The sequence below is a fragment of the Hyperolius riggenbachi genome, chromosome 2 (assembly GCF_040937935.1).
Source record: "Hyperolius riggenbachi isolate aHypRig1 chromosome 2, aHypRig1.pri, whole genome shotgun sequence".
NCBI classification, from domain to species: domain Eukaryota; kingdom Metazoa; phylum Chordata; class Amphibia; order Anura; family Hyperoliidae; genus Hyperolius; species Hyperolius riggenbachi.
Window position 1 is genome coordinate 151,132,746 of NC_090647.1, and position 27,918 is coordinate 151,160,663.

Here is a 27,918-nt window from a genome sequence, read left to right on the forward strand (position 1 = left end):
CACCTCCTGTTTGGCGGGTTTTCAGCAGACAGTACAGCGTGTGTACAGTCTGTCGGCGGACTGATAAGGCTGTTTCTGAACGATCCGCCGGGCGTTTGTATTTCAATGGGGTGGTTCACACCAGAGCGGAAGGCGTTTTGCTGAAACGCATACTCCCAGGCTGAGGCATTTTTTGGATTTCGGAGGCGTTTCTGCCTCCAATGTAACGTATAGGAAAAACGCAAACCGCTCTGAAAAACGCCAGTTCAGAACGGTTTTGCAGGCGTTTTTGTTACAGAAGCTGTTCAGAAACAGCTTTACTGTAACAATATATGAAATCTACTACACAAAAAACGCTACCCAAAAACGCAAAACGCCAGGTGAAACGCTACATAAAAATAAGAAAAAGCGTTTCAAAAACCGCGGGCGTTTTGCGAATCTGCTAGCGGTTTTTGGTGTGCACCAGGCCTAACAAAGAGGACAGCATGACAACAATACAGTTGCTACTGGCTCACCATAGTGTTACTATTATTATTTATATAGTGCCAACATAATCTATAGCACTGTACAATTTACAAAAACATACAGTAACGGGAAGCATAGATACATGTGCAGTTCAACATAGTATACAATCAGGACAACCGATGATACAAGTACAGATAGATACAACTGATGTGTAGTTTAAAAAACATCACCAATATTGATGGATGTTTATTTGATAAATTGCACACAAACAGAAAACACAAAGGAGAGGTCCCTGTCCTTGCAAACTTACAAAGAGGGTAGTGGGGTGGAGATACTGGGGAAGTAGACGAAAGAAAACAGTGAGCTTGAAATTATAGCTATAGCAGATTATAGGCTTGTTTGAATAGGTGTGTTTTAACCACTTCGGTACCAGCAGCCTCTGCCCCCTTAACCACTTCACCACTGAGGGGTTTTACCCCCTGACCACCAGAGCAATTTTCACCTTTCAGCGCTCCTTCCATTCATTCGTCTATAACTTTATCATTACTTATCGCAATGAAATGAACTATATCTTGTTTTTTCCGCCACCAATTAGGCTTTCTTTAGGTGGGACATTATGCCAAGAATTATTTTTTTCTAAATGTGTTTTAATGGGAAAATAGGAAAAATGTGGGGAAAAAAAAAATTATTTTTCAGTTTTCGGCCATTATAGTTTTTAAATAATGCATGCTACTGTAATTAAAACCCATGAAATTTATGTGCCCTTTTGTCCCGGTTATAAAACCGTTTAAATTATGTCCCTATCACAATGTTTGGCGCCAATATTTCATTTGGAAATAAAGGTGCATTTTTTTCAGTTTTGCGTCCATCCCTAATTACAAGCCCATAGTTTATAAAGTAACAGTGTTATACCCTCTTGACTTAAATATTTAAAAAGTTCAGTCCCTAAGGTAACTAATTATGTATTTTTTTTAATTGTAAATTTTTGAATTTTTTTTTAATTACAAAAAAAAAAAAAATGGGGAGTGTGGGAGGTAATGAGTTAATTTTTTGTGTAAAAGTCATTTATTTGTATGTGAAAAATGTGTAGGGTGTAGTTTACTATTTGGCCACAAGATGGCCACAGTAACTTTTTGCTTTATTGCGACCTCCAAGCCTCCTTCCGGAAGCTTGGAGGAAGAATAAGGAGGCTGGACACGTGAGTTTCTTCTCACAATGATCGCGCTGCCCATAGGAGAGCAGCGGGTCATTGTGGGGCTTAGATCAACGAACGGGAATGGATTTTCCCGTTCATTGATCTCCGGGCGAGCGGGCGGCGGCGGTTTTACTAGCGGCGGGCGGCGTGTTTACGAGCGGGAGCGCGGACAGCGTCGGGAACGCGGAAAGTACGTGTTTCTCCGTCCCTGGTTTTTAAAGGATGGAAAAAGGGGCGGAGAAATACGTACGCGCGGGGGTAAAGTGGTTAAGGAACATAGGCTGCTGGTACGCTAAAACGCCAGATCCCGACGAATCGACACAATAATCCATCGCTCCTGCCCAGTGGCGTAGCTGAGGAGCTGTGGGCCCTGGTGCAGGTTTTACATGGGGCCCCCCAAGAACTTTATACATAGCAATTGATACAGCGCACCAAAACTTGCCAAGGACAACCACAGTGTCAGAGGTGCAAGAAGGGGATTGGGAACAGTGTGTTAAGGATTACTACTATTCAAAGCATCTATAGAAGTGATGATTACCAGCACAGGACCAATAGAGAGCTAATACTGTGATAGAGGGTGGACCCTTCGGGGCCCCTCTGGCCCAAGGGCCCCGGTGCGGTCGCTACCTCTGCACCCCCTATTGCTACGCCCCTGCTCCTGCCGGTCACGCCGCTCTGTCCCCGCAGCAGGCTGCTCTCTCTGCCGTCTCTATGACGGCAGAGTGCTGTGTGCCTGTCAGGAGCCGCTTTCATTGGCTCCTGACCCTGTCACTCAATGCAAGCCAATGGGATTGGCTTACAGGAATGACAGGGCCAGGAGCCAATGAAAATGGCTCCTGCCCGGCTCACAGTGCTCTGCCGTCATAGAGGCGGCAGGGCAGCACATTGCGGCAGGGACAGAGCGACGAGTGTCGGGCGGGGACACGCGATGAATAGGACCTAGAGTTTATGTCCGGGCAGAACCGCAGCGCCACTCGCCCAACGTAGATTTATACTGCGGCGGTCCACAAAAAGTTAAAGGACATCCGATGTGACACATGACATAATGAGGTAGACGTGTGTATGTACAGTGCCGAGCACACAAATAACTGTGCTATGTTCCTTTTTTATTTTCTCTGCCTGAAAGAGTTAAAAATCAGGTATGCAAGTGACAGTTTCAGTCTGGGTTGGGACCGGGTCAGAATATAGTGTATAGTGTATATACCCTCACTGATAAGGAATTTCAGCCATAAAACACTTTCTGGCCATGAATGGCTTCTGACAGCAGGAAAGAGATAAAAATTATCAATAGTTCATAGATTTTAGCTCTGGCATACTTCAATGCACGTGCCATTGAGAATAGGCCATGAAACAGTAAAAACTTAAAAAGTAGATTTAAATATATAATAAAACTGTGGGGCAACTAAAAATTTCATTTTTAGAAGAAGGAGGATAGATACAATTGTTTATCTCATTAGTTTATTTTCACCTCAGATGTCCTTTAAGGGTATGTTTGAAAATGTCCAGGCTTTTAGCAAGATAGACAGGCTGTGGGAAAGAGTTCCAAAGGAGAGGATACACTCGTGAGAAGTCCTGGGTGTCAGAGTAAGAGGAGGTGACCAAACTAGACTACTAGAGGGTCTCTTTCAGGAGGAGCGAAGGTTCCGGGAGGGATGATACCTAAGGAAATGTATGGACGGGATAGCCTATGTACAGCTTTGGATGGTAGTGTTAGACGTTTAAACTGTTAATTGTGGCAGTTACCCAGATGCTTCACTCTGTATTGAGGTTAGGGTGACATGGTGGGCCCCCACTCCAAGCTCCAGCACTGGAATATCCTCAGATGCACAGGTAATGTCACCTGTGCGCTGGATGAGCAGGTTTTTATTTTTTTTACAGCATTAATGTCACTGAACTTATTTGGCCACATTCACATTGACAAACGCGGACGGCCGTGCGTTCGGAACACAACGCATACGAACGCACGCCATCCGCGTTTGTATGCATTGCGTGGCTGATCCCATTCAGGCCCTGTTCAGACTATGTGTGTTCCTAGCCGTTTTGAGGGAACGCGTACGGGTACAATATACGCATAGAAACGCCTATGAATGCTTTCCAATGGCCTCGTTCACATGTATGCGTATGAGACGCATACTTTTCTCATCCGCATTGCTGCACGCAGTTCTGTGCGTCACGCACAGAAACGGACGCAATGAAAGTCTATAGACGCGTATCAAAAACGCGTACTATTGCGTTTTAGCGTACGTTTCCCTCTGCGATTCCCATAATTTTTTTTTTCCCAGGTCACGTGTGTGTGCAAAATGCAATAGAAAACGCATTCGAACGCAAGAAAACCGCATGGGTTTTTCAACTTGCGTTTCTTTGAATTTATAGTGAAGTGAATGGGTCAGCTGTGCATTTCTGCAAAAAAATTGTGCAGCATGCGTTCCCGGACTGCACTGGTCCAGAACGCATGCAGTGTGAACATCGCATGCAGTGTGAACGTCTATGCCAGAGGTGCCCACACTTTTTCGGCTTGTGAGCTACTTTCAAAAATTAGCAAGTCAAAGTGATCTACCTATGTACAATTTTAGGAGCACACTTATATATACAGAATGGAAAATGGAGTGGGGTCGGGATCTACCATGAAGGCCTTTGCGATCAGGGCTGGGCCGAGGCATAGGCTGGAGAGGCTCCAGCCTCAGGGCACAGTATAGGAGGGGGCGCAGAATTCATTCAGCTGTCATTCCTAATTGTGTTTGAAGAAGAAAGAGATAAGAAAAAGGGGATACATAGCAGTGACTGCAAGCCAGATAACTAGATATTAAGGTGTTGGGGAGGTTGTGGGCCCTGTGGCGCCTCTTAAGTCTAATAGCAATCAGTGTGTGATGGCTGGGGTGGCAGGGATGGAGGGGCGCACTTTGGTGTCTCAGCCTTGGGTGCTGGAGGACCTTGTCCCGGCTCTGTTTGCGATCTACCGGTAGATCGCGATCTACCTAATGGGCACGCCTGGTCTATGCACTGTCTGATGTCGTGCGTGTCTGCCTCCTGCACGCGTTCCCGAAACGCTTATGGGAACGCATGCCGTGTGAATGGGGCCGGTAACACAAAACAAAAAGTGAGCCTGAGGTTATACATACTTATCCAGTTAAACAACTGTTGGTTTACAAATATTGCAAAGCCTGTTTCCTTTAAAACCTTTGTTCAGCAGTCACCCAAGGTAAAGGGCTCTTTGTTAAACAGGGCATTGGCTGGTTTAAATCAGGTCACATTTTTGGAGCCATTCATACAGACGTCCAGACACTGCTTTTTTTCTCACAGTTACAAATTGTATTTTGAAGTTGTATCCCTCCTTTGTTGCGCTAGTAACATTATTGCAAGCTATCAGCACTTGTCACTTCAGGTCTTCTGAGCCGCAAAGCGAATTAAGTATACAAGAATAAAGGTAGATAAAGATTTCAGTGGAGCAATGTGTCAGACGCTAATAACGGCCATTGTAGTGTAATTCTGGTGTTTCCACACACCAGACATTCCATGACAATGCACATCGCACATGTCTCTCTCCTAGGGAAGCGGGGCTGCGGCGGGCTGTCGCTCCTGGAGGCACGGCGTATGGGGGCGGGGCCAGACCCACACCAGCTCGCATTGGCCTAGAGCTGGGAGCCTTCGCCTTGTCATTGGCGCAGCCCGGCTCTATATAGGAAGACTGAGTGCCGTGAGCTTCACTCTGCTGAACTGCTTGGATTTAGCATTGGCCAAAGGGAACCTGGGACGTTATTCGCAAGCTTAGTGCGCGGAACTCGTATCTTCACACAATGAAAGAGAGAAGGAGCCCCCAACCCTCAGTGGTGAGATGCAAGCTAGTCCTAGTAGGAGACGTGCACTGCGGGAAAACGGCGATGTTACAAGTCCTGGCCAAGGATTGTTACCCGGAGGTGAGTGACATTCCGAGAGTCCCCCATTCATTGTCTCACGCTGCTGCCCAGTTTCCCATGTAGCCTTAGCACTGTTGGGATGCCTGTGCAGTGGGCTGTGACTGCATTATCAATGAGAGTCCCAGCAGCTGCAGCCTGGAGTATGGTTATGTGCCCCCTGCAGGGCTGATCAGCACAGGCATTACCTCCGCCTGGCTGGTACCTATGGCACTGTACTTACCTTCATACACCTGTGTCCTGGCATTTGTTACACTGAGCTCCTTACATCTGCCCATGTTCTGGTATCTCTGTGGCACTGCACCTACCATACATCCCCATATAATGGCATCAATAGCTCTGCATTTATCACCATATATTGGCATCTGTTTCATTGTATCTACTACCCTGCATTGCCCCCACCCTGTGGACTACCATCCGTATATTGATGAACCTACAACCTCCTACATAATTTGGCATGCATGGCACTACTTCTGCCACCATACCCCCCATAATGTATCTGTGGCACTGAACATATACCATTCCTTTCCTCCATGTTGTATCTGTGGCACTGCACCTTACACACTGCCCATTTAGTTCCATCTGCATGCTTCACATTTTTGTTTCTGCCCACCCCACCAGATCTTTACTGGCCTGTATGGCACTGCACCCACCAACTGTGCCGGTATTTGTGGCACTGCAACCATCAGCTTACACACACCCACGTATTGGCATTTGTGACACTTACCTCCATACACCCACCCCTGCACCGATGTCTTGTGCTGATTTATGGCTCTAGCTGCATCCTGGTAATTTCTAATGCAATTTGGGCAATGAAGGGCAGTATCACGTCTATTCTTTTTAATCGAATATCAACATTATTGTAGATACACGCAGGTGTGGTGCCATCTACAGATTTGATAGTTAAATTTCCAATAGTACTTATAATATCAGCTTTTAATTTGTACACATATTTAAAGCTCCATATACTAAATCAAAATTGTTCATAATGTGTTTAATGTAGTTTTATCTGTTTTTCCTTTTTTTTTTAATTCCTACATAAACCCAAATACATGGATTGGTAACAATTTCTTTACAGTAAAGATGTTGAATTCCGTTAGTTGTTTGGCTTTCATTAGTTCTTTTCTTTTTTTCTCCCTGCCAATGTACTTCCTAACTTTGCCAAGACTGTAATTATTGGTTCAGCAGCTCATGCTGCTTGGTCAGTAACTTTAGAAGCCTGTGTTTTTATTGTAGTGCATTTAGAGTGTTTTATAGCCTTGTAGCTATTCACCAATGTATTGTTTTGCCTGTCCTTGGGAATGTTTACAGAGCTCTGCATGTGGTCTCAAGGTACATTCAAAGCAGAATTGTATTACCTCATGTGCATTAATTGGTGTAAAACATTTCCTTGTGTAAATTTATGGTACCTTATTAGTATAGTATTGTTATGATCTATTTGGCTACAGTATACAGAATAAGGTTTGAAACTCTTCTTTTTTCCCCTCAGTCTGACTCTTGATTTTTCTCCTTTGTCTTGCCTGTCTGGATTGTCTGTGGTGCATTTGCCTTGCGTATCAATATCTGTATGTTGCAGTGGTGCCATTGAGACACGTGTGCTTGCGTTGGCTGCAGTGGTGTCAGTGAGCCATATTGCCTGCAGTTCCAGTGTGCATTGCGTAGGTGTCAGCTCCTCTGTGCTTGTGTTGGCTCAAATAATGTCTTAGCAATGTTCTGTTGCATTGAAGCATCATCTGTTGGCTGCAGTGTTGTCAGTAAGCTTTATATGTGTGTCTCTTGTTTCTAGACCTATGTACCTACAGTGTTTGAAAACTACACAGCTAGCCTAGAGACAGAAGAACATCGTGTGGAGCTCAGCCTATGGGACACATCAGGTATGAATTCTCTATGGGACACATCATGTATGAATTTTGTAAGGATCTATTTGATTTCTTGTGTTTGCAGCAATAGATTGGTTCAGACTGGACTGCAGTAATGGACAAACAACCACAGCGGATGCTTTCAAAGTAAAATAACTTTAATGCTAACTACTAGATGGAACATGACATTTGGTATTCTAGCAATACTGAAAGTAATGTCCCTTAAGAGTGCAGTGCATTGCTACAGCTTGAAAAACTAACTTTAGAATGAGGAATGCAAATGCTTATTTGACAGCTCCAGAGGCAATAGGTGTGGCTTCAAAGACAATAGAAACAGTGGGGTCTGAATAGGAAAAAAAAGTGCTTATCGATGACATAAGTAAAGAACCAGTGTAAGAATGTCCCCAAGTGTTCTTTAATTAACTCATGAAACAATATACGGCCATAACTTGGCCAACACAAGCTGATTTTAACTCACTTTCAAAGCAGATTACAATCATTAACTGCAGTATTGAATATAACCTCATGAATAATTCATTTTAATGGTTCATGGAAGAGATTTCTAACAGAATAGAAGAGTTAATTGGGGCAAAAACCTCCTATGTGTCATTCCCATTAAGTCTGACCAGTCATTCTATGTTGTACAGGCATTGGATCACTGTTGCCCAGACTGATCATTTGTATCAGCTGACAATCTAATGTCCCCATAAAATATCTCCTGTCACCTTGCAGGGGACCTAGCCCAGGCATAGCAATCAGCCACATTAATCATAACCCTTCATTCCTCTCAACAGCAGGCCTCCCCTCCCCACTCCATACTGCAGTACATGTTGCTCAGCAAACATTCTGTAAAGGCATTTGAGTGGTACTGGATTATGAAATGTCTGTACATTACTTAAATGGGAACTTTAATCAAGGATTGAACGTCATTCCAATCAGTAGCTGATACCACCTTTTCCTTAAATCTTTATTGTGGTGAAACCCCTCCCACAGTGTGACGTCATAACCGTGGTCCTGACAGTTTACTGTCTGTTAACCTCATTGCAACTGCCAAACAAGCAATATCTCCCTCTGTGCATTGAACTCTCAATAAGGAACATTCTGTACAATTCACCTGGCAGGACTAATGATATCACAGATATCCCCTGGACGGAAGGTGCACGCCTCTGAATATTCTTTATGCTGCACTAATGATATCACCACCAGTGATACGTTTCAGACTGTAAATCAGAGAGAGGAAAGATTTTACAATGGGCAAACAATGATATCATAATTTATAAGTGAATATTGTAAAAAAATAAGCACATTTATTAATGATTTATTTTTTAATGTTTTTCCTCTTTAAGCCATGGCCACACCAGGGGCTTGATTCACTAAACCGTGATAACTAATATCACAGCCGCGTTTTTGCGCAAACATTCTTGATTGCACACGAATATTCGTGATTGCGCGCAAACGGCCGTGATATGAGTTATCATGGTTTAGTGAATCAAGCCCTAAGTTTGAGAAATCTGCACTTCTCAGCATTCCTATATCTTGTACCCCTTTATTTATGACTGTGTTGGCCAAGATCCCCCTACTGTTGGCAACAGCATCTTAACCCTTGATACATATATGCTGTATTTATTAGGATAACTGCATAATTGTGGATAAATGCTTTGCAATTATTCATTAATGCTTTTAAATAACTACCTGTTTAGGTGTATTTATATATTTATCTTTTTTTTTCTTTTTAAGAATTGGTATAATATATTGACTGTTGGACGTTCAAGTATCCCCTGAGGCCTGCTAGAGTACCCTCTGGGATACAATTACCATGTGTTGAGACAGCCTATGTGAGCCAACATATTTTGTGTGCTAGAACTGTAGCCAGGGCGGATTTACCATAAGGCACTGTAGGCATGTGCCTACAGGCGCCTAATGATGGAAAGGCAGCTCACTCCCCTCCCTGAGCACCTCCCTCCTTCCCTATATGCAGTGTCCTGATGAGAGTGTAAATAAGAGGTTACTCACCCTGCTCTCTGCATTCCACTGACAAGATCCCTCTTCAGTCAGGGCACCTCTAGCTACGTGATACTGAGGATAGCTCTGGCTACCTAATACTAAGGGGCACCTGTAGCTACCTATGACGGGCAAGGGAAGTAAGAAAGAAGTGACAGTTTGGTGGGGGGTTTGTAGGTCCATGGAGGGTAAAGTCTAAGGTGGCAGGACATCTGTGCCTATAGGCTCCTGTGATGTAAATCCGGGCCTGACTGTAGCGTACATCAAGAGGCGCACAGAGGAAACTTAATTGGTTTAAAATACTCTGACTTCCGAGACTAATGTGATTATGAGAAAGGGATATTGATTGCCCATATTGATGTATTTCAGCATTTAGTCTCCAGTGTGAGCTACGTTATATCAGAATTTTTGCAGGCAAGGTTTGTAGTGTAAGTTAAAGTTTCAGTACACTCAGAAAGCGAGAGACCCTTTCATGTTACGTTTGCACTTGCTGTGCTGCCAATCGCTGTGTTTTGTAGGGTCAGCCATTTTAGACTGGGTAGAAGCAGATTATAGCGGATTGCCATGAGACTGCCAGATAGGAAGTCGCTTCTATCTTTTAAAAATATTTTCAGTCTTTGTTACCCTCAGATTAGATAACCAACTGTCCCTTTATCTCCAGCCACATTGGCAGATTAAACTAGCAGATTTTTCTCATATCAATAGAATGTTCCAGCTGTGCAAATGATTAACTGAAGCTAATGTGGAAGGGTCAATCTGTTGGTTTCAAATGTCCAATCAGATACTGAGAAAAAAGTTATCCCAGTGAAATGACTGTACAGATACTTAAGCTGTTTATAAATTCTGTTGCTCTCAAATATACCTGACAGATCAGTGTGCTAGTGTGTGATTAGCATAAAGCAACTAGATATGGTTAATCCCCGTAGACAGACCCGAGGGTTCTCAGCTGGTATGGCCAGTTGTAGGATGTGTCTGCCATGAATCTAGCACAGGCATGGGCAAACTTGGCCCTCCAGCTGTTACGAAACTACAAGTCCCCCAAGATTGGACAAAAACGATTGTATCATTAGTGGGCACCATTACTCTTCCTGTTTGCAGCTGATCGTGCACCTCCTCCCCAATGTGTCTTAGCAGGTTTCAGTCCCAAAGTGCAGTCGAGTTCAAGTCCGTATCCCTGTGGTCTACATTGTTTGTGTGTGTGTACACATTTAACATCATGTAATCAAAGCACTAGTGGTCAAATTTGAAACTGCAAAGTTGTACAGTATAGTGCCTTTAGGTACATGGGAAGCTAAGGTAACCTTCATGGTGCACTGCTCCTTTCTGCTGCTACTGGCACTCATGAAGAGATAAGGATTGGACATGGCAGATCCTTGGTGTGGAGGAACTCACGGGGCAGCAGTGAGGAGCTCTCAGGGCAGCAGTGATCATATGACCACCACTGTTTCCAAGTATCCCTGAAGTGTTTAACTAAACACGCCCCTATGGGAAGCTAAGGAAACCGTCATGGTGCACTGCTGCTTTCTGCCGCTTCTGGCACCCATGAAGAGATAAGGATTGGACATGGCAGATCCTTGGTGTGGAGGAACTCGCGGGGCAGCAGTGATCATATGACCACCACTGTTTCCAAGTATCCCTGAAGTGTTTAACTAAACACGCCCCTATGGGAAGCTTGTTAAAAGGGTTGTAAGCTGTGTGTCAATATCTTATTGTTCTGCTGCCTCAGAATGGCAAAAATTCCCAGGTGACCTAACCAAGTAGCAAGAAGTTTAGCTAACTTATGTCTCTCATCCACACCAGCCATTGACATCTCTCAAGCACTGGCAAGTAGAGGCAAAAGTGAGGAGAGGGAAGGTGGGTTTGGGAGCCACATCACTGGCTGGGCAAACAATTAAGGGCATCCAAGTTAAAGCTAAACTCCCTGGTCAGGTCTCCTAGAGATTTTTAATGCTCCACAGAGGTGAAACAGTGCGGAATTGTTCACACAGATGAAAAGTGGATCCAACCGCTTTTAATAGACATCAGTTTTATCTGTGACCCTCCTTTCTGGTACAGCGTGTTCATTGCGATGGACACGTTGATCCGGAAAAATCACTGCAGACCCAAACTTGCAGTTCGTTTTGCGGAACAGGGCGGACGGATCCCTTCGAATGAAGCAATGTGAATGGATCCTATTGAATAACATAGGATCCGTTCACCTCTGTTTAGATCCATTCCACTAAGCGGATCATTTTTTAGTCCAATGTGAACTGGGCCTAAGAGTACAACTTGAGTAATTTGGGAAACCTTCTAACACACATGGGGGTGGGGGGTTTATACATTTCAGTCCACTTAATGTATGATTTACAGTATTTAGAGAAGGGGGTATAATGGGAATGAAAACCCCTAGTGTGATTGGGTGCTTCTTCCATCTCAGGAGGTGGTCATTCCTCCGTTTTATTTCAATAAACCTGTTCTAGTGTAGAGATACTGAAATGATCACCTCTTACACCAATTACACTCTGTGGGTTATTGTCACTCAAAACAGTTATTTGGAATCATTTCAGGTTGAGTTTTAGCAACAAGTTCAGTTGCTGAGCAATGTGTTGTACCTTATGTAGGGGTAAGAGGCAAAGCGAGCTGCTTCTACTGCAGGAACTTAACATGCCAAGACACAGTTTAGGTCTTCAGCTGAGATAACCAGGAACAGTCACAAGATATATGTCCGCCATGGAAAAGCTAACATGTACACAGCTTTAGGCCTTGTCCTGGAGCCATTGTGCAGGAGCCTGGGAATTCTGCTTCCATGACAGTCTAATCACACAGGTGCTTTGTAGCTTTGTGTCTTGACACACTAGCTAGACAACATCTGTGAATATTAAACAAAGAAAGGAATCCATTGTCTCTGAACTACAACTACCCCCCCCCCCCATCTCCCAACACACACCAAGGACATGTCCAAGACTCTTCTGGTCAGGCCTCTTTTCTGCTTACACAAATGCACCGGTATATACATCACGTAGCTCCGATACTAACAGGCAGCACTAAGAAGCTTACACATTGAGGTCACAGAGCCGCAATAAATGTGTACATGCTCATAGCCCAATTCTATTCATCTGCATCTGACAGGAAGTCAAGCGTGAATGCAAAATCATTCCGGGGTTCTTGAACAAAAGGCATAACTAGAGTATATTTCATATCTGACAGTAAGGTGTTCTGACAGCTCACTTCCAGCCCTGGCCCATATGTTGCAGATATATTTATCTATTAAAAATTAATTGGTTCATCTCAGTGGGTATATTTAGAACACTTATAATTAATCCATTAGTCTTTTCCAATGTATATACATGTGTGTTTAGGTTAAATGACTGGAAAAGGTGTATATGTAAAAGCATTGGGGAACATCATAATGGAAGGTATTTGATACTAGCATATCATAGGGTTGAATGCACATGGACTGTATTGATAGGCACCTGACAGGTCTATCGCTGGTGTAGAACTACATGTCCCATCATCCCACAGCACGCAAAGAGTGTACAAGGTCAGCCTGGGAGCTGACAAGGCATGATGGGACTTGATTTGCTGTTTTTAATGCATTGCTTGCTTCCTGTGGAAGATGCTCTTCATCCTGGAATTGATAATGAAAATCAATAGAATGCACTCAGCCTCACATCTATAATGTATAAAACATGAAGTTTACCCTCAAGATATGCTAACTTGATGCACAACTAGGAATGTTATTGATATGTTTCCTATGTAAAGAGACTTACAGACATCAGGTGACTGTTGCACAATCCAGTGATTTATGGTTATACTGGAAACAATCCCTGTTATTTGGGCCCTCCAGAACATACCACATGACCCTGTTTGAGCAGAGAAAGGGGAGGATGATCAATTTGGGTGAATTTATCCATCATCTCTCTTCCCTGAGACATCAGCTGCTTTTCTCTGGGGTGGAGTGTGGGGGATAGCAATGGGTGTTAGGCCCTTTTACACTGCATGCGCTTATTCAATCAAAGCAAGTGTTTTGCCCATAACAAGGGCACCGTGATTAACATCATCACTGTACCCTGTACAGAGTAGTATGATCCGTTTTAGACTCTATTACAAATATAGTGCCGGCTGCATTTTTCCTGAATTTGCGATTGGGTTAAATGAATGCTAGCGCTTGAAAATCAAACAAACACGGTGCCATCTCGGAATTGTGGCAGAGCGCACTCACTTGTAAACTAGTGAAAATCGCGATCACACTGCAATTGCTATTTCCAGTGTGTATAAAATCACAATGCTGAAGACTGTAGGGTTCACTGTACACCTGACTGACTGATTTGAATTGATCACAGGGAATTAATGTTTGCTGGTCTGCTCCTCTGTAGACAACCCGATTTGCGATTATATGAAGTTCTACAGGCTTTACAACCCCCTACAGCTACATTAGCAGTGATAAGCAAATTCTAAACTGGCAGAACCTGCTTATTCTGCTGATTCTGCTTGGTGTGTGTGTGTGTGTGTGTGTGTGTGTGTGTGTGGAGTTCTCAGTCAAACAGTCCTGGGACTTGATTACAATTTGCATTAAATGCAATCTTATTGTCTTTCCCTCCATCATACATAGTTGTGTAGGCAGCCTGTCTGCACCGGCCTCTGTCTATGGGCATCTGTCCAGACATGTTAGTGGCCATCACAGAGTAGGTAAGCACTTCTATCCCACCATCCCTATATTATTCTATTATTGTGCAAACCTCCCAATATGGCTAAAGACAGTGGGAAAATGGCAATTGTTGTGCAGGGTCAAACTGAAGGCTTTTAGCATTCTTATTCAGTTGTCTTAACTGAAGACAACTTGTAATCAAAGGTTTATTGTCCTTCCAACCGGCTGCTGTTTAGCTGGACTTTCAGGCCTAGTACTGCCCTGGGGGGACATGGTGGTGGCCAACACCTATAACTGATTCCACCCTTAAAAGGGACTTCTTCATGCTGCTAATGAACAGCTGTAACAACAACCCATTCCTTTCTCAAAGCTGTGCCTGAAACAGAAATCTAATTACTCTGCTTCTCCCCTCTCTCATGGCTTATCTACCTAGACACTTCCTCTGGAAAGCCTGCTTCTGCTTACTTTGCTTTTTTTATTGCTTCTTTGCATCTGCACTGGGAAAACTGCAGGAAAGTGGAAGAGTCCAGTTGAACACAGTTTTATTTCCTACACTATGATAAAGCTGGCCTACTTTATGATGGCAATATGCTCTGTTGAGCCAAGAATGACAGGGTGAATAGTGGTATAAATGACAAAAAATAGCCTGTTGAGGAACTGAAGGGTTCATTTTTACATTTAGAGAATCTATTTAAAAATAGCAGGATTTTGGGGTTCGTTGGGTTACCATATGTCATGACTTAGGGGAAATGCTATACAAGGAGGCCCTGCCAGTGGAATTAGAAGACTGCTGATGGAGTAGGGTGCTTGCTGCACATGGGTACACATGGATGGGAGCTGCTGCTGCAAATGGGAAGGGAGCTGTTGTACATGTGGGGAGCTGCTCATGGAGTAGGGTGACTGATGCACATGGAATGGGGGCTGCTGCTGCACATGGAGAGGGGGGCAGTTGTATGCGTTAGGAGCTGCTCATGGAGTATAGTGGAGTATAGTGGCTGCTGCGCATGTGTAGACATGGAATGGGGGCTGCTGCTGCACATGGAGAGGGGGCAGTTGTACACCTTAGGAGCTGCTCATGGAGTATGGTGGCTGCTGCACATGGGTACACATGGAATGTGGTGGTGCTGCTGCACATGGAGAGGGGGCAGTTGTACACATTAGGAGCTGCTCATGGAGTATGGTGGCTGCTGCGCATGTGTAGACATGGAATGGGGGCTGCTGCTGCACATGGAGAGGGGGCAGTTGTACACGTTAGGAGCTGCTCATGGAGTATGGTGGCTGCTGCGCATGGGTACATATGGAATGGGGGCTGCTGCACATGGAGAGGAGGGCTTTTGTTCATGTGGGCAGCCTATGAATGAAGAGACAATATATAGAAAGTTCTTCCCGCACACCCTTGTTATGTGCCAGAAATTTAACCAGGGTGCTCAAGCCAGTTTTCAGAATGTTTGACAACACTCTTTATCCACAAGGCAATAAACAGAAGAGTGTTAGCTTGGCTGTATGGACAATTGTCCCTTTTGATATTGTTTGACAGACCTACTATGCCCTGATGAAGGGACCTGCGTATCATGAAACACTAGTGGTGGCCTGCAACAACTAAAACACGTTATTCTGGAAAGTGCCAGCCTCTCCTGTTTATTGCCTTGTGTCTACATAAGCAGGTAGACCTGTAATTCACAGGAAGTAGTGGTGAGAATTTATAAGACCAGGACCTGCTAACAGCAAACTGGCCAGTCATTAGAAGTATTTTTGTAAGTCCACTACCAGTGTGACATGCAGCATACTGACCAGTCATGTACAGGAACTGAAATTTGTTGCGGCAACACATCAACGACCTATGCTGCAGATATAGCCAATGAAGCTGCTAAGGGCTCTTTCACATTAGGGCAGATTTTCTGTGTTTCAACGCAAAGGGTAAAGTTTGCGTTACCCAAGGTGAAATGAAAGTCCATAGACTTTAATTTTAGCTTTCACATATAACGCAGCCTTTTTGTGCGTTGCGTTACACTGCACCCAGGCGCAGTTTTTCGGCCGACGCTAGCTTTATGCGTTACAATGTTAGTCAATGTAAAACGCACACTATGCGCGTTTTTAATCCGTTAGGGCTCTTTCACATCAGAGCTTGCGTTGGAGAACGCTCAAAGCATACGTTTTGTTGTATGCATTTTCATATGCGTTGCACTGCAGTGAGTGTGCGTTTTTAATCCGTTTTCAATGCGTTACAGCACATAGAAAAACGCAGGTATTTTTTTTTTCTTTTAGTTTTCAACTTTCTACATTGTTCCTCTGTTGCATTCTGGGACTGATTGCCTGCGTTAACGGATTAAAAACGCGCATAGTGTGCGTTTTACATTGACTAACATTGTAACGCATAAAGCTAGCGTCGGCCGAAAAACTGCGCCTGGGTGCAGTGTAACGCAACGCACAAAAAGGCTGCGTTATATGTGAAAGCTAAAATTAAAAGTCTATGGACTTTCATTTCACCTTGGGTAACGCAAACTTTACCCTTTGCGTTGAAACGCAGAAAATCTGCCCTAATGTGAAAGAGCCCTTAACGCAGGCAATCAGTCCCCGAATGCAACAGAGGAACAATGTAGAAAGTTGAAAACTAAAAGAAAAAAAAAATACCTGCGTTTTTCTATGTGCTGTAACGCATTGAAAACGGATTAAAAACGCACACTCACTGCAGTGCAACGCATATGAAAACGCATACAACAAAACGTATGCTTTGAGCGTTCTCCAACGCAAGCTCTGATGTGAAAGAGCCCTAAGAACTACTATATGCACGCTAGCAGCAACTTGTAGATGCATAGACACGTACTATAAATCTAACTGTGTCATAGCATTAGCAATCAAATTGGTGTCTTCAGCAGTAACGAACCAATAAAGCTTTCTAATTGACTGCTGTGGGTTACAATGTTCTGCAGCAGCATCGTCTATCTTTCTGTAGAGTGTGCTAGTACAGACCTGCTCAAAGGCTTTCTGTATTTTAATAAATTGCAGCCCTCTGTAGAGATGTATTGCCAACATTGATTGCGCTGGCTGTTTGCTATGCATAGCCAGTCTAGTAGATGCTGCAGATTGCTGGTGCAAATCTCTCGGCCAGTTTTATGGCTCAGACTTGTACACTCAGCTGCGCAGTTTTCTAAAAAGCCCCGAGGGAAGCACTGCAGCAGGCACCAGCCAGTCCTTGAGCAGTGAAGATCTGTGCCAGGTAGCCAGACTCTTCCTAATCAGCATGCCAGCCTACCTTACCTTGTGTTAGCGATTGTCAGTTTGTCTATTCTGTCCAACTCAAGTGTATATATAGTTAATACTAGCAATAATTACGGTAGGTTTTAACTTGGGAGTGTGCCCAATAGCCTCGAGGTGATGTTTGTTCCCAGAATACTTGTATAAATTGCTGATTAATGTGTTTCCAGCCAGTATGATGATTTGGGAATTATTACTCTGGGGACTTGCAGAATCATTTGATTCTAACATCCAAAAATAACACAGCTTTGATTGAGACTAGTTTTAGCACTCCTGGAAGAAGGTTTTTGTGTTTGGACGTAAGCAGCACAATGCAGTGCGCAATAGATGAACCTTTAACTCATTAGCTCCTTTTGGTACATATTTCTATGCTGAATGTCTTGATATTCTGCAGCCTCCTGTCCCCTAACATGATTGGTCTGGCCTGGTTGCCATGGAAACTGTTCTTCTAGTCAGGGAGGGGGTATTTGCTATTCTAAGCACGAAGCTGCTGAGCTGAAAACTGGAGAGGAGGGTGAAGTGGGGAAGGCTTACGGCTTGCATGGTTCCTTTGCCCTGCATATGCCTGTGGGGTGTTGTCCGGGCGTCCTACCCAAGGATAGCATCACTGTATATTTTTTTTTTTTATTCTTGCAAGCCACTTCTGAAAAGCGTCAGCACACGACAGGCACTTGCGCATGTTGCCTCTCTGGTGGTATACTGTGCTTTGAATAATTGTTCTCTCACAGTCATTAAATTGATGTGGTGTCCCAGACCTGTGCTGGCACAGAGAAATGTTGTCACATATAAGGACAAAGCAGATAATGGCCTCCTCAGGGAAAGATCGCTGCAGTGCAAGAACACGCTCACTGTATGAGTGGCTAACTTGTCCCTGAAGTTGTGCTGCTCTCTAGGGATGTCAGTCCAAGGCAAGTTTACGGATACAGGTAGCTTTTACCAGCAGCTATTATATATTGTTACAGTCTATAGCCAAATGCATTCCTCAAGTCATGACATATGGCCAGGGCATCCAACACAATGCAGAAAGCTGGTTTCTCTTTAGTGTCAGTGGCTAGCTAGATGCCAAATTATTTGTCACTATTTATAACAATAGACTACACTTGTTTATATGTCTGGAGGCAAAGGCAGTAACTAATGACTGTTTTACGCCAAATCAATAATTATAGCAATCCTAGCATATTGTTGGCTGTTTAGCACATCTTGAAGTGGAAATCCAGCCTAACTTGTTGTCTTTATAGTTTTGAATAGCGGGGAAGGCTATTTGATTTTTATGGTTTGTTTTATTGCTGTCTGGATTCCCAGTGGAGTAAATCCCTCACATTTCATGTGCTGCATTAAGAACAGGGCATTTTTCTAGTAGGGCTTGGGGAAAAAAAAGTTCATTGTATGGAAATGGAGTAGATCCACTGTCCTATGTTTACTGCTGACTGTGTCTCAGTTGTAGAGATGCACTCACAGCCTGATGTCAATATTAACAGGAAGTGGGGAAAATCACAGGCAGCAGTAAAATCCTGACAGAGGTTCTAAAATTTGGCTGAAGTTACTGTAAAAAAATTTTTTTAATCCCGTTCATACATGCTGTCAGTAGCAGAGATAGACATCTTTTTATTTTAAATAGGTTATTTTATGATAATAGTTTATAATAATAGACTGTTGTGTTCTCTGCTGTCGCTGCATTTAACCAAACTTTGTGTATACTGTACAATGTATTTTACATGGTGGCTAAAGCTGACCATACAAGGGACCTGAATTCTTACAGGATTCACCCAGAAATTGACTGATTAGTAGTGACTGATGTAAATCATAAGTTAGCTATACACAATACAATTTGTGGTAGATCACGTAAACAATCGATGTCTTACAAATGTTTATTGCTTTTCTGGTTACTACTTTGCACCAGTAGACATTAGACAAGATTTCAGCAGAAATCTTCTCTAATATCGATTTCACCACCAGCTGATATGCCTAGTACACACCATACAATTTTCTGTTAGATTTTTCTGTTAAGGTGCGTACACACGCACTACATCCGGCAACAACGGGTCCGTCAGACCCTCCCGCTGGGCGGACGTTCAGCCGACAGTAGTGCGTACACGCACAGCCTTATCAGTCCACCGACAGAGCGTCCACGCGCACTACTGTCGGCTGAACATCCACCCAGCGGAAGTGTACGCACCTTTAGATTTTCTGTAATTAGATTATTTTCTGTAAAGTACTGGTAGAGACTGGTCATTATCTCTGGTGCATTGTCTTCTGGTTATCTCCTGCTGAGTAGAACAATGCTTAATTGCTAGGCAGATAGATAATTTCCAACATGTTGGAAATTATCTATCTGGCAGGTAAATCTAATGCTAGGGATACACGCTACGTTTCTGTACCATGTATCGAGCCGCTGATGCTCCCAGCTGATAATTTCCCACAGGTCCGATGACCAACCGGATCGATACCCCGCTCTATCCCCGCGGGCGGACAATAGCGGGGAGCCGAGCGGAAGATAATGAAGCGCCCGCGGGGACGAGTGGGAATCGATCCGGACGGCGGCGGGTCGGCCCATGTATGCCCAGCATAACAGAAAATCTCACAGAAAATTGTGCGGTGTGTACTAGGCATCAAGGTGCGTAAACGCACACTACCGCCAGACCATCCCGCTGGGCGGGCGTTTTAGCAACAGTAGCACGTGTGTACAAGTCTGTCAGTCAGACTGATAAGGCTGTTTCTGAACGATCCGCTGAGCGGACATACTTGGGTCAAAAGACCTCTGGCAGACGTGATCAAAGTGCCACAGATATGAACCTGTGTATGGCCACCTTAGGAGGTTATGGTTGCCTTGCAGTGCCAGAGTCAATGCGTTTTGAATCCTAGCCAGGCCACTACATGCATGGAGTTTTTATGTTCTCTCTATATTTGCATGAGTCCTTCCCCCCCCCACCCCCCCCCCCAACCCAATAACATACTGACAGCTTTATCAGATACATCCTGGTATATAGTGGGGATATTAGATTGTGAGCCGCTCAAAGTGATATGAATTCTTCAATGTACTTTCTAAAGCACTGTGGAAAATCTATCAGCACTATTTAAATACATAATAATAACTGTAGCCTTGTGAGGAGTGCAGTCCCCACAGCAACTAAAATGTAATATAAATAGATTAGAAAAATATAATAATGTATTGATTCTACTTTATTGGCCTTGCATTGCCTTATTGAACACTTAGTGGAGATAATGGGCTTGATTCACAAAAGAGTGCTAACTGTTAGCACGGCCGTTTTCGCGCGAATTTTCGCATTGCGCGCGATCGCGAATTTTCGTGCGAATCGATAACGTTTTCGCGCGCAAACGTGAATTTTCGCGCGAAAACGATATCAATTTTGCGGGAAAATTCGCATTTGCGCGTGAAAACGTTATCGATTCGCGCGAAAATTCGCGATCGCGCGCAATGCGAAAATTCACGCGAAAACGGCCGTGCTAACAGTTAGCACTCTTTTGTGAATCAAGCCCATTGTGTGTTGTTTGCTTGCCTTTGGCTATAATATGCCATAGACTGTGTTTGTCATTAGGAAATGGGACATACAAGGGCATTTCACATCCAGACCTCACACAGGGATTTCACAAGGCTGGCAAAAAGCAAGTTAGGTTAATTATGTGTAACCTGTGTGTTTCTGATGTCTCCCACTGTACTGGGTGTGAATAGTAGCAGGGTTGCATCTGTTTGACCTCAGCACCTGTTGACCATCTGTCTTGTTTCTGTTCACAGGTTCTCCGTATTATGATAACGTCCGGCCCCTCTGTTACAGCGACTCTGATGCAGTGCTGCTCTGCTTTGACATTAGCCGGCCAGAGAGTCTAGATAGTGCTTTGAAGAAGGTGAGTTCATTCTTCCCTGTCTGTTTTTTTCAGAATAGATGATTCATTATATGCGATGCTGTATGTGTGTGTGTGTGTGTGTATATATATATATATATATATATATCTGTACTGCAGATGCTAGCTTAGCTGGACTGCATACATTTCAGAAGACGGGTGGCAAAAGCTCAGCTCATACCATTAAATTTAAACCTTTCTTATGGTTGACAACACAAACATACAGTATATCCCTGACTGCTAAGACTACATAATATGCACCCTGGATTTGCTGTGCCTGATACTACACTGTTTTATTGCAACCTTTTACACTCCTTTGGAAACTGGATCTGTGTAGTACATACGCTAGAGGATAACCTCTGCTGATTATCTAGCGTATGCTTTGACCAGCGATCAGCCCAGTGGATCAGTTTAGCCTAGTACTAGGAGAGATCATCTTTTCCCCGGTCACCCCTCCGGCTGTGATACATCCCCTTGCTCCTTGGCCCACCACCTCCACATAGCAACAGAACAGGTCCAGTGACGTGTCTATACAGCTCAGGCCCTGCAATGGCACCTGAGCAATTGAATACTGATCCTTTCTGGGCAACATATCTCACTCGTGTGTACCAGACTTTAGGCTAAGTTCACAGTGTGCGTTGCACAACGTCCACGCTATAACATGGGCATAGCACAATGCACACTCTGTCATTAAAAAGAGAAAGCTGTCAAGCTGAGGGAGGGGGATGCATGTCAGTCTCTCCCTGTGGGCACAGATCACCTAAACTATCCTACCTCTTCCCTCTCCCATTCAGTGATAAACTATTTGCTGCCTGCAGTTTCATTATAAGAATCTGCAGAGCTGCAATGCTGGCCACAAGGAGTTACTCTTTCAGCAGCACAGAGATGAGCTGGGTAGTGAGAGCTACTCTCCAGCTGGAAACACCTGCCCTGGAGGGATCTCTGTGTCATGTGACTGACTTTCTTCTCTGGAACTGCTTCATTAAATATGAAAATTGTGTGAGTAAGGACATAGTTCTTAATTCACCTTTGCTAACAGGGGATTTTGGGAAGGTGAACAAAGATTTTAACAGGATGCAAGGCAATATTGCAAACTACAGGGCAACTTCTGTAAGAACTATTCATATAAAACCTGCATTGTAGAATCACTTATTGGAAATGGTACATTGTAGGATCTGCTATATTTGGATGAACTAATTCTGTCCTGTGTTTGGTTTCAGTGGAAAACTGAGGTCGTGGATTACTGCCCCAGCACAAGGATTCTTCTGATTGGCTGTAAAATCGATCTACGGACTGACCTTAGCACAATTATGGAGCTTACCAACCAAAAACAGGCGCCTGTAACTTTTGAGCAGGTTAGTTTACATCATGGTTTGCAGTACAGTCCAATACAAATTCAGCTACTTTTGTGTGTATCAGCTAAAATAGATTTTTATGAAAGGAAATAGACTTAGAGCGTTTAGTGAAAATGGTATTTCCATTTACTCCCTTGGTTATTAGGTGCTTTGTATGTAATAACCTGTATAATGGAAACCTTTGCGTTAGAGTAGGTTTCCAGGCCGTGTCACAAAGGGCTGGTCAAGCTGATTACACAATATTAAAATAGGCAGCTGACTAGTCAATGGATTTTAAAGTCACACAAGAGCTATATTAGAAAGAGCTGTTTTTCTTTATGCTGAAAGATAAGCTAAACTGAAAAAGAACGTGTTGTATGTAGTCTTTAGTACACACTGGCTTGCACAATACTGGCAGCCCTTAGTACACATTCCTCCGGTATTATTCCTTTGCCATCCATATTGATTCTGTTATATTTAATACAGCAAGATAGCTCTGTAGACGGTAAGGGCCCCTTTCCACTATAGCGAATCTGCATGCGTTTCCTGCATGCAGATTCACATAGCCAATACAAGTGGATGGGCCTGTTTACACTTGTCAGGATTTCTGAGCATTTTTCTGTGCAGAAAAAATCTGCACGGTAGACCCCGCAGAATTCGCATACCGCTATGCGATTCGCATACAATGTATTTAATCGGAAATTCGCATGCGTTTTCGTATGCGAATTTTACCGTGAATTCACAGGCGTTATCGCATAAAATCAATGTAAAAGCACACAGGCACTGACATGGTTAAATTCGCATACTTATTAACATATGCGAAAACGCCCACAAATTTGTGGTAAAATTCGCATACGCGTGCAAATTTGTTTTGCATTTTACGCGACTAATTCGCACCGCACAAGTGGAAACGGGCCCTAAGAAAAACAAACATGTGTAAACAACTGGTCTGTCATTGTCAAGTGGAACTGTAGTTAAAATGACACCTCTGCTCCAACAAATATACAAACGCCTGTCAAAAAAAAAATAGAGCCTGAAATGGTGAATAGACTTTGCTTTGCTCTGGCAGAGAAGTCCCTGGCTTTTTGGTTTCTTTAAGGGCTCGTTTCCACTATAGCGAATCCGCATGCAGGCACTGCATGCGGATTCGCATAGGCAATACAAGTGGATGGGATTGTTTCCACTTGTGCGTTGTGCGGGTGCATTTCGGCGTGCGGGAAAAATCTGCACGACAGGGTCGTCAGATTTCGCGTGCGGCAGGAATGCGGGCGAATCGCCGCTAATGCATTGAATAGGGAAATCGCATGCGGCTTTGTCATGCGGATTTCCCCGCGATTTCGCATGCGATTTCGCATGTAAAGCAATGGAGCTTTACACAGGCAGTGACATGGTTAAATTCGCCTGGCTCCTTGCCATGCGAAATCGCATGCAAAATCGCGGGTAAATCCGCATGCGGAAACGCAGCCGCATGCGATTTCTTCTGCGGTGGAATCCAGGCGATTCCGCACCGCTACAGTGGAAACGAGCCCTTAATCATTTACAAACATCTGTTTGGCTTATTGCAAGACATAAGGGTAAAGCAGACACAGCAGTGAGCTTCTGTGTACGTTGAAAAGAGCTAATTTTCTTCACTGAAGAGTTCTGTAATTTAACTGGTTATAGCGTGTCCATGTATGGCAGTTCCCAGCACTGCAAGGGGGCAGTGACGTTACATTGGGACAAAGGCAGGTAGGATAAATAAATGGGTATTGAACAGAAGAACATCTTAAAGTGACACTGAAGCGAAAAAAATGATTATATAATGAATTGGTTGTGTAGTACGGATAATTAATAGAGCATTAGTAGCAAATAAAATATTCTCATTTTTATTTTCGGTTGTATAGTTGTTTTTTTTATAACATTGCATCATTCTCTAATATTTGCAGTTTATACATTACACTCAGCATTCTAAATGATTTCAAAGAGCACGCTAGTGAACTTTTGAACTTTCCTCTGCAGAGAATAAAAATACAGTGACAGACACTTGAGATAATAAGCTTCAGAAGACAGAGCTCTCTGCAACTTTGAAAGTAGTGGAGCTCAATGGCTCTTTTGCATTGATGACAACTGGAGTTTCTTAACTCTTCCTTTACTGGAAATAATATTAGATTCATATCTCTGCTACTAATGTTAAATCTCTTAGCTGTACTACAAATGCAAATCATTATATCATAAGTTTATTTACACTTAGGATTCCCTTTAACCATATGTTATGGCAGACTGTAGTTTAACTTTTATGTTAATGCTCAGCCATTTACTCTTCTTTGCATATTTCACTTTCACATCTTCAAACATTTAATAATCTTGCTCAGGAGACTTTGCATCTGGGTTGAATATGTACAAGGCTAATATGTATTCAAGACTTAAAGTCTAAATTTGTCATTTTCTTTCTATTTCCAGGGTTGTGCTGCAGCTAAGCAATTAGGAGCAGAGAGTTATCTTGAGTGTTCAGCCTTCACATCAGAAAAAAGTGTACACAGCATATTCCGTTCAGCATCTTCAGTGTGTCTAACCAAACCTACCCCCGCAAACCGTAGAAGCCCCGTCCGGAGCTTATCTAAGAGACTTCTGAATATACCCAGCCGCTCTGAAATCATTTCTTCCACCTTCAAGAAAGAGAAGGCCAAGAGCTGTTGTCTTATGTAAGGCTTCTTGGCCGGCATGACTTGGACACTTGTATCAGACTTTGGACATTCCCCAGCGTTCTTTCTCATTACTGGCAGAGAACGCCGGGCCCGGGGGTGAAGATCCTGGGAGCAGTAGCCTCACCCCCAGGGGGCGAGCTGGCACACAGAGGCTAAAGACTGAAGGGCTGAAGTGATTTGCACAAAGACTGATTGCACACGAAGGAAGGAGGTGGAACCAGTACAGCATGGCAGACACCACTTAAAATTGAAAACTATCTGCTTTTACTAAAAATTATCCCTTCCCTCACCTTGGCTTCCACCCTGGACTTGCCAGAAAATTCTCATTACAGTGTTAACCCTGTGGTACTTGTGCCTGTACATTATTGTATAGGTAGCAGCTGTTGGGGAAACTGCTGGTTACAAGTAGTTTTCTTTCCAACGCTGTGAGGACTGTATAAATTATTTTTTATTTTAGTCAATCATAAATCTGTATGTGCTTGATCTGTGACACTAAATTTATTTATTGGAAATATATGGGAAAAACAAAAAAACAAACCCTGACTTGTTTAGTTTGGGAACAACCTGCGTAATACGAATAAACGTGTTTTTTTACAGAATTACAGCAACTGCTTTGAATCCTAATTTTAAAAAACTTGTCAGAAAAATGTTTTAAGTTGTGGAGACAGGCTGCTCCATTTACTTGTATCGAGTTGGGCTGCGCTGTTCCATACTCCACCGCAGCCAGCAGCAGTATCTAGCTGCGTGCAATGCTTTGCCACTTTTTCCTGAATGAACTGGACATTAGGCTATGTATACACTTAACTGTACACACAGAACTGTTGCCTGTCTCCCCAGCTTTTCTTATCCATCATATAAGCTGGAGTTGCCTGCGAAGTTGGAACCTGTGAGCATAGGAAATCATCCACAACCATTACATGTCTACGCGGCTTGTAACATAACTTGCAAAGGGCATGTCAAAGCAATCCGAGCACAAATGTTAAAAATGTTTTCTAAGTGAAACTTCCCATAAGGGAGGTTCTAAACCGAGTGTGCCAGGGGATGGGGGCACCATTACTTATTGCTCCTCTGGTCCCCCGTCCGTTTGGGATGCGTCATCTTCTCTTTAGACTAGCTGCATGGACCACAGTTTGTACCTCCTGGTAGTGTTGTGGGCGTGCACCTACCACAATGCACTCTGTGAGATGTAGGCTGTAGATGCGAGTACCTTCTCACAAGATTGTAAACTGAGGTCGGTGTGGCCAGTCTAAAGAGGAAATGGCGCATCCCAAAGTAATGACAGCCTCAGTTAAGAGCCTCCCATATGAAGAGGTTCATTTAGAAAAATGTTTAAATTGTTGCTTGGGTTGCTTTAAGGGGTGGATGCAGCCTCTGTTTCCTGTTCCTGGCATGGTCACTATGCCCTTCCTCAAGGTAACAGTAAAAAAGGGCGCAGGAGGCTAGTGGACAAATCGGGCGCTGCCATTCACTCCCATAATTAATATCGTTTAATGGGCGCCCAACAGGAAAAAAGGGCACCGGAGAAAAATAACGTTTTAAAAGCGGCGCCCGGAGACTTTTAATGTTTTATAACTGCTTCTCATGATTACACATTATTTAATGATTTATACATTTTTTAATATTATTTTTAAACGAAAAACAGTGCAATATTTTTTAAAACATTATTTTTAAACGAAAAACCGCACAATATTTTTTGAAACGTTATTAATGCTTATCACAGGGGGGGTCTTAGGTTTAGGCACCACCAGGGGGGTCTTAGGTTTAGGCACCACCAGGGGGGTCTTAGGTTTAGGCACCACCAGGGGGGTCTTAGGTTTAGGCACCAATACGGGGGTCTAGGGGTTAGGGGTAGGTACAGGGAGGGTTACTTACTAATTTTTTTTTAAACGTTATTATACGTTTCACTTTTTAAACGGAAGATTAACGTTTTCACAATTGCCGATTTCATGCACATTATTTAATGATTTATAACTTTATAAAACATTATTTTTAAACGAAATATAGTACATTATGTTTTTAAACGTTATTCATGTTTATCGTTTAAAACCCCGCGCCCTTTTTTCCCAGCGCCCCTTTTTACCGTACGCCTTCCTCAATGCTGGAGGTACAGAAGGCCTAATTACTTCCAAAGTCTCTAGACAAAGTCGCCGCTTCCTAAATACCGGTAGTAAAGGAAGGAGCAGCTACAGCCATGGGAGGAGGAACAGGGCAAGCCAGCTGCACTGGCCTCTAGGCCAAGTGGTGCCTCCTGAGCTGAGTGATAGATTTTCATATGGTTATTAATGCATGCCCAAGTTGTTTAATGTTTTACTTTCTGTCAAGCACTGATCACAGATGGTGAGATATTAAAGAAGGCCCAGATGGCTCCAGTAAGCAGATCCAGCAGTGGACCAGTGTTCCTGGGCACTTCTGCTGACAATGTATTAATATTATGGATTAATATAGTGCTGATATTTTCTGTAGCACTTCATGGAGTACATCAAACAATTCATAACACTAAGTGTACCTCAGAGGAGCTCAAAACCATAAAATCATGCCTAATTTCCCAATTTTGGAGAAACCAAACCAGTTAATTTATCAGCATGTTTCAGGGATGCTGACAGTGTTCTCCCCAGAAATTTTTTCCAGCCGAGTGGCACGAAAAAGTAGCCGGGTGGCATGAAAAAGTAGCCGAGTGGGGCAATATGAGAGAATGCAGGGCCGGTGCTTCTGTGCGCAACTCTGCTTACAGCATAGGAGGAGGTGAA

The 27,918-nt window shown here is 43.4% G+C and overlaps 1 protein-coding gene and 1 long non-coding RNA gene across 2 annotated transcripts in view; one reads left to right on the forward strand and one right to left on the reverse strand.

The window, feature by feature from the left end:
• The first annotated feature begins 5,303 nt into the window (after positions 1-5,303).
• On the forward strand, positions 5,304-25,770 carry RND1 (Rho family GTPase 1). Its single transcript, XM_068267692.1, has 5 exons — positions 5,304-5,553; positions 7,337-7,424; positions 21,047-21,156; positions 22,374-22,508; positions 24,927-25,770. Exons 1-5 carry the CDS (start codon positions 5,434-5,436, stop codon positions 25,170-25,172), a joined length of 699 nt encoding a protein of 232 aa, XP_068123793.1. The 5' UTR covers positions 5,304-5,433; the 3' UTR covers positions 25,173-25,770.
• The window catches only part of LOC137545916 (uncharacterized), a 95,903-nt gene continuing 75,715 nt past the window's right edge, over positions 7,731-27,918 (reverse strand). Inside the window, exon 4 of the long non-coding RNA XR_011026119.1 lies at positions 7,731-8,629. This is a non-coding gene — a long non-coding RNA (uncharacterized lncRNA). The remainder of the gene's footprint in view (positions 8,630-27,918) is intronic.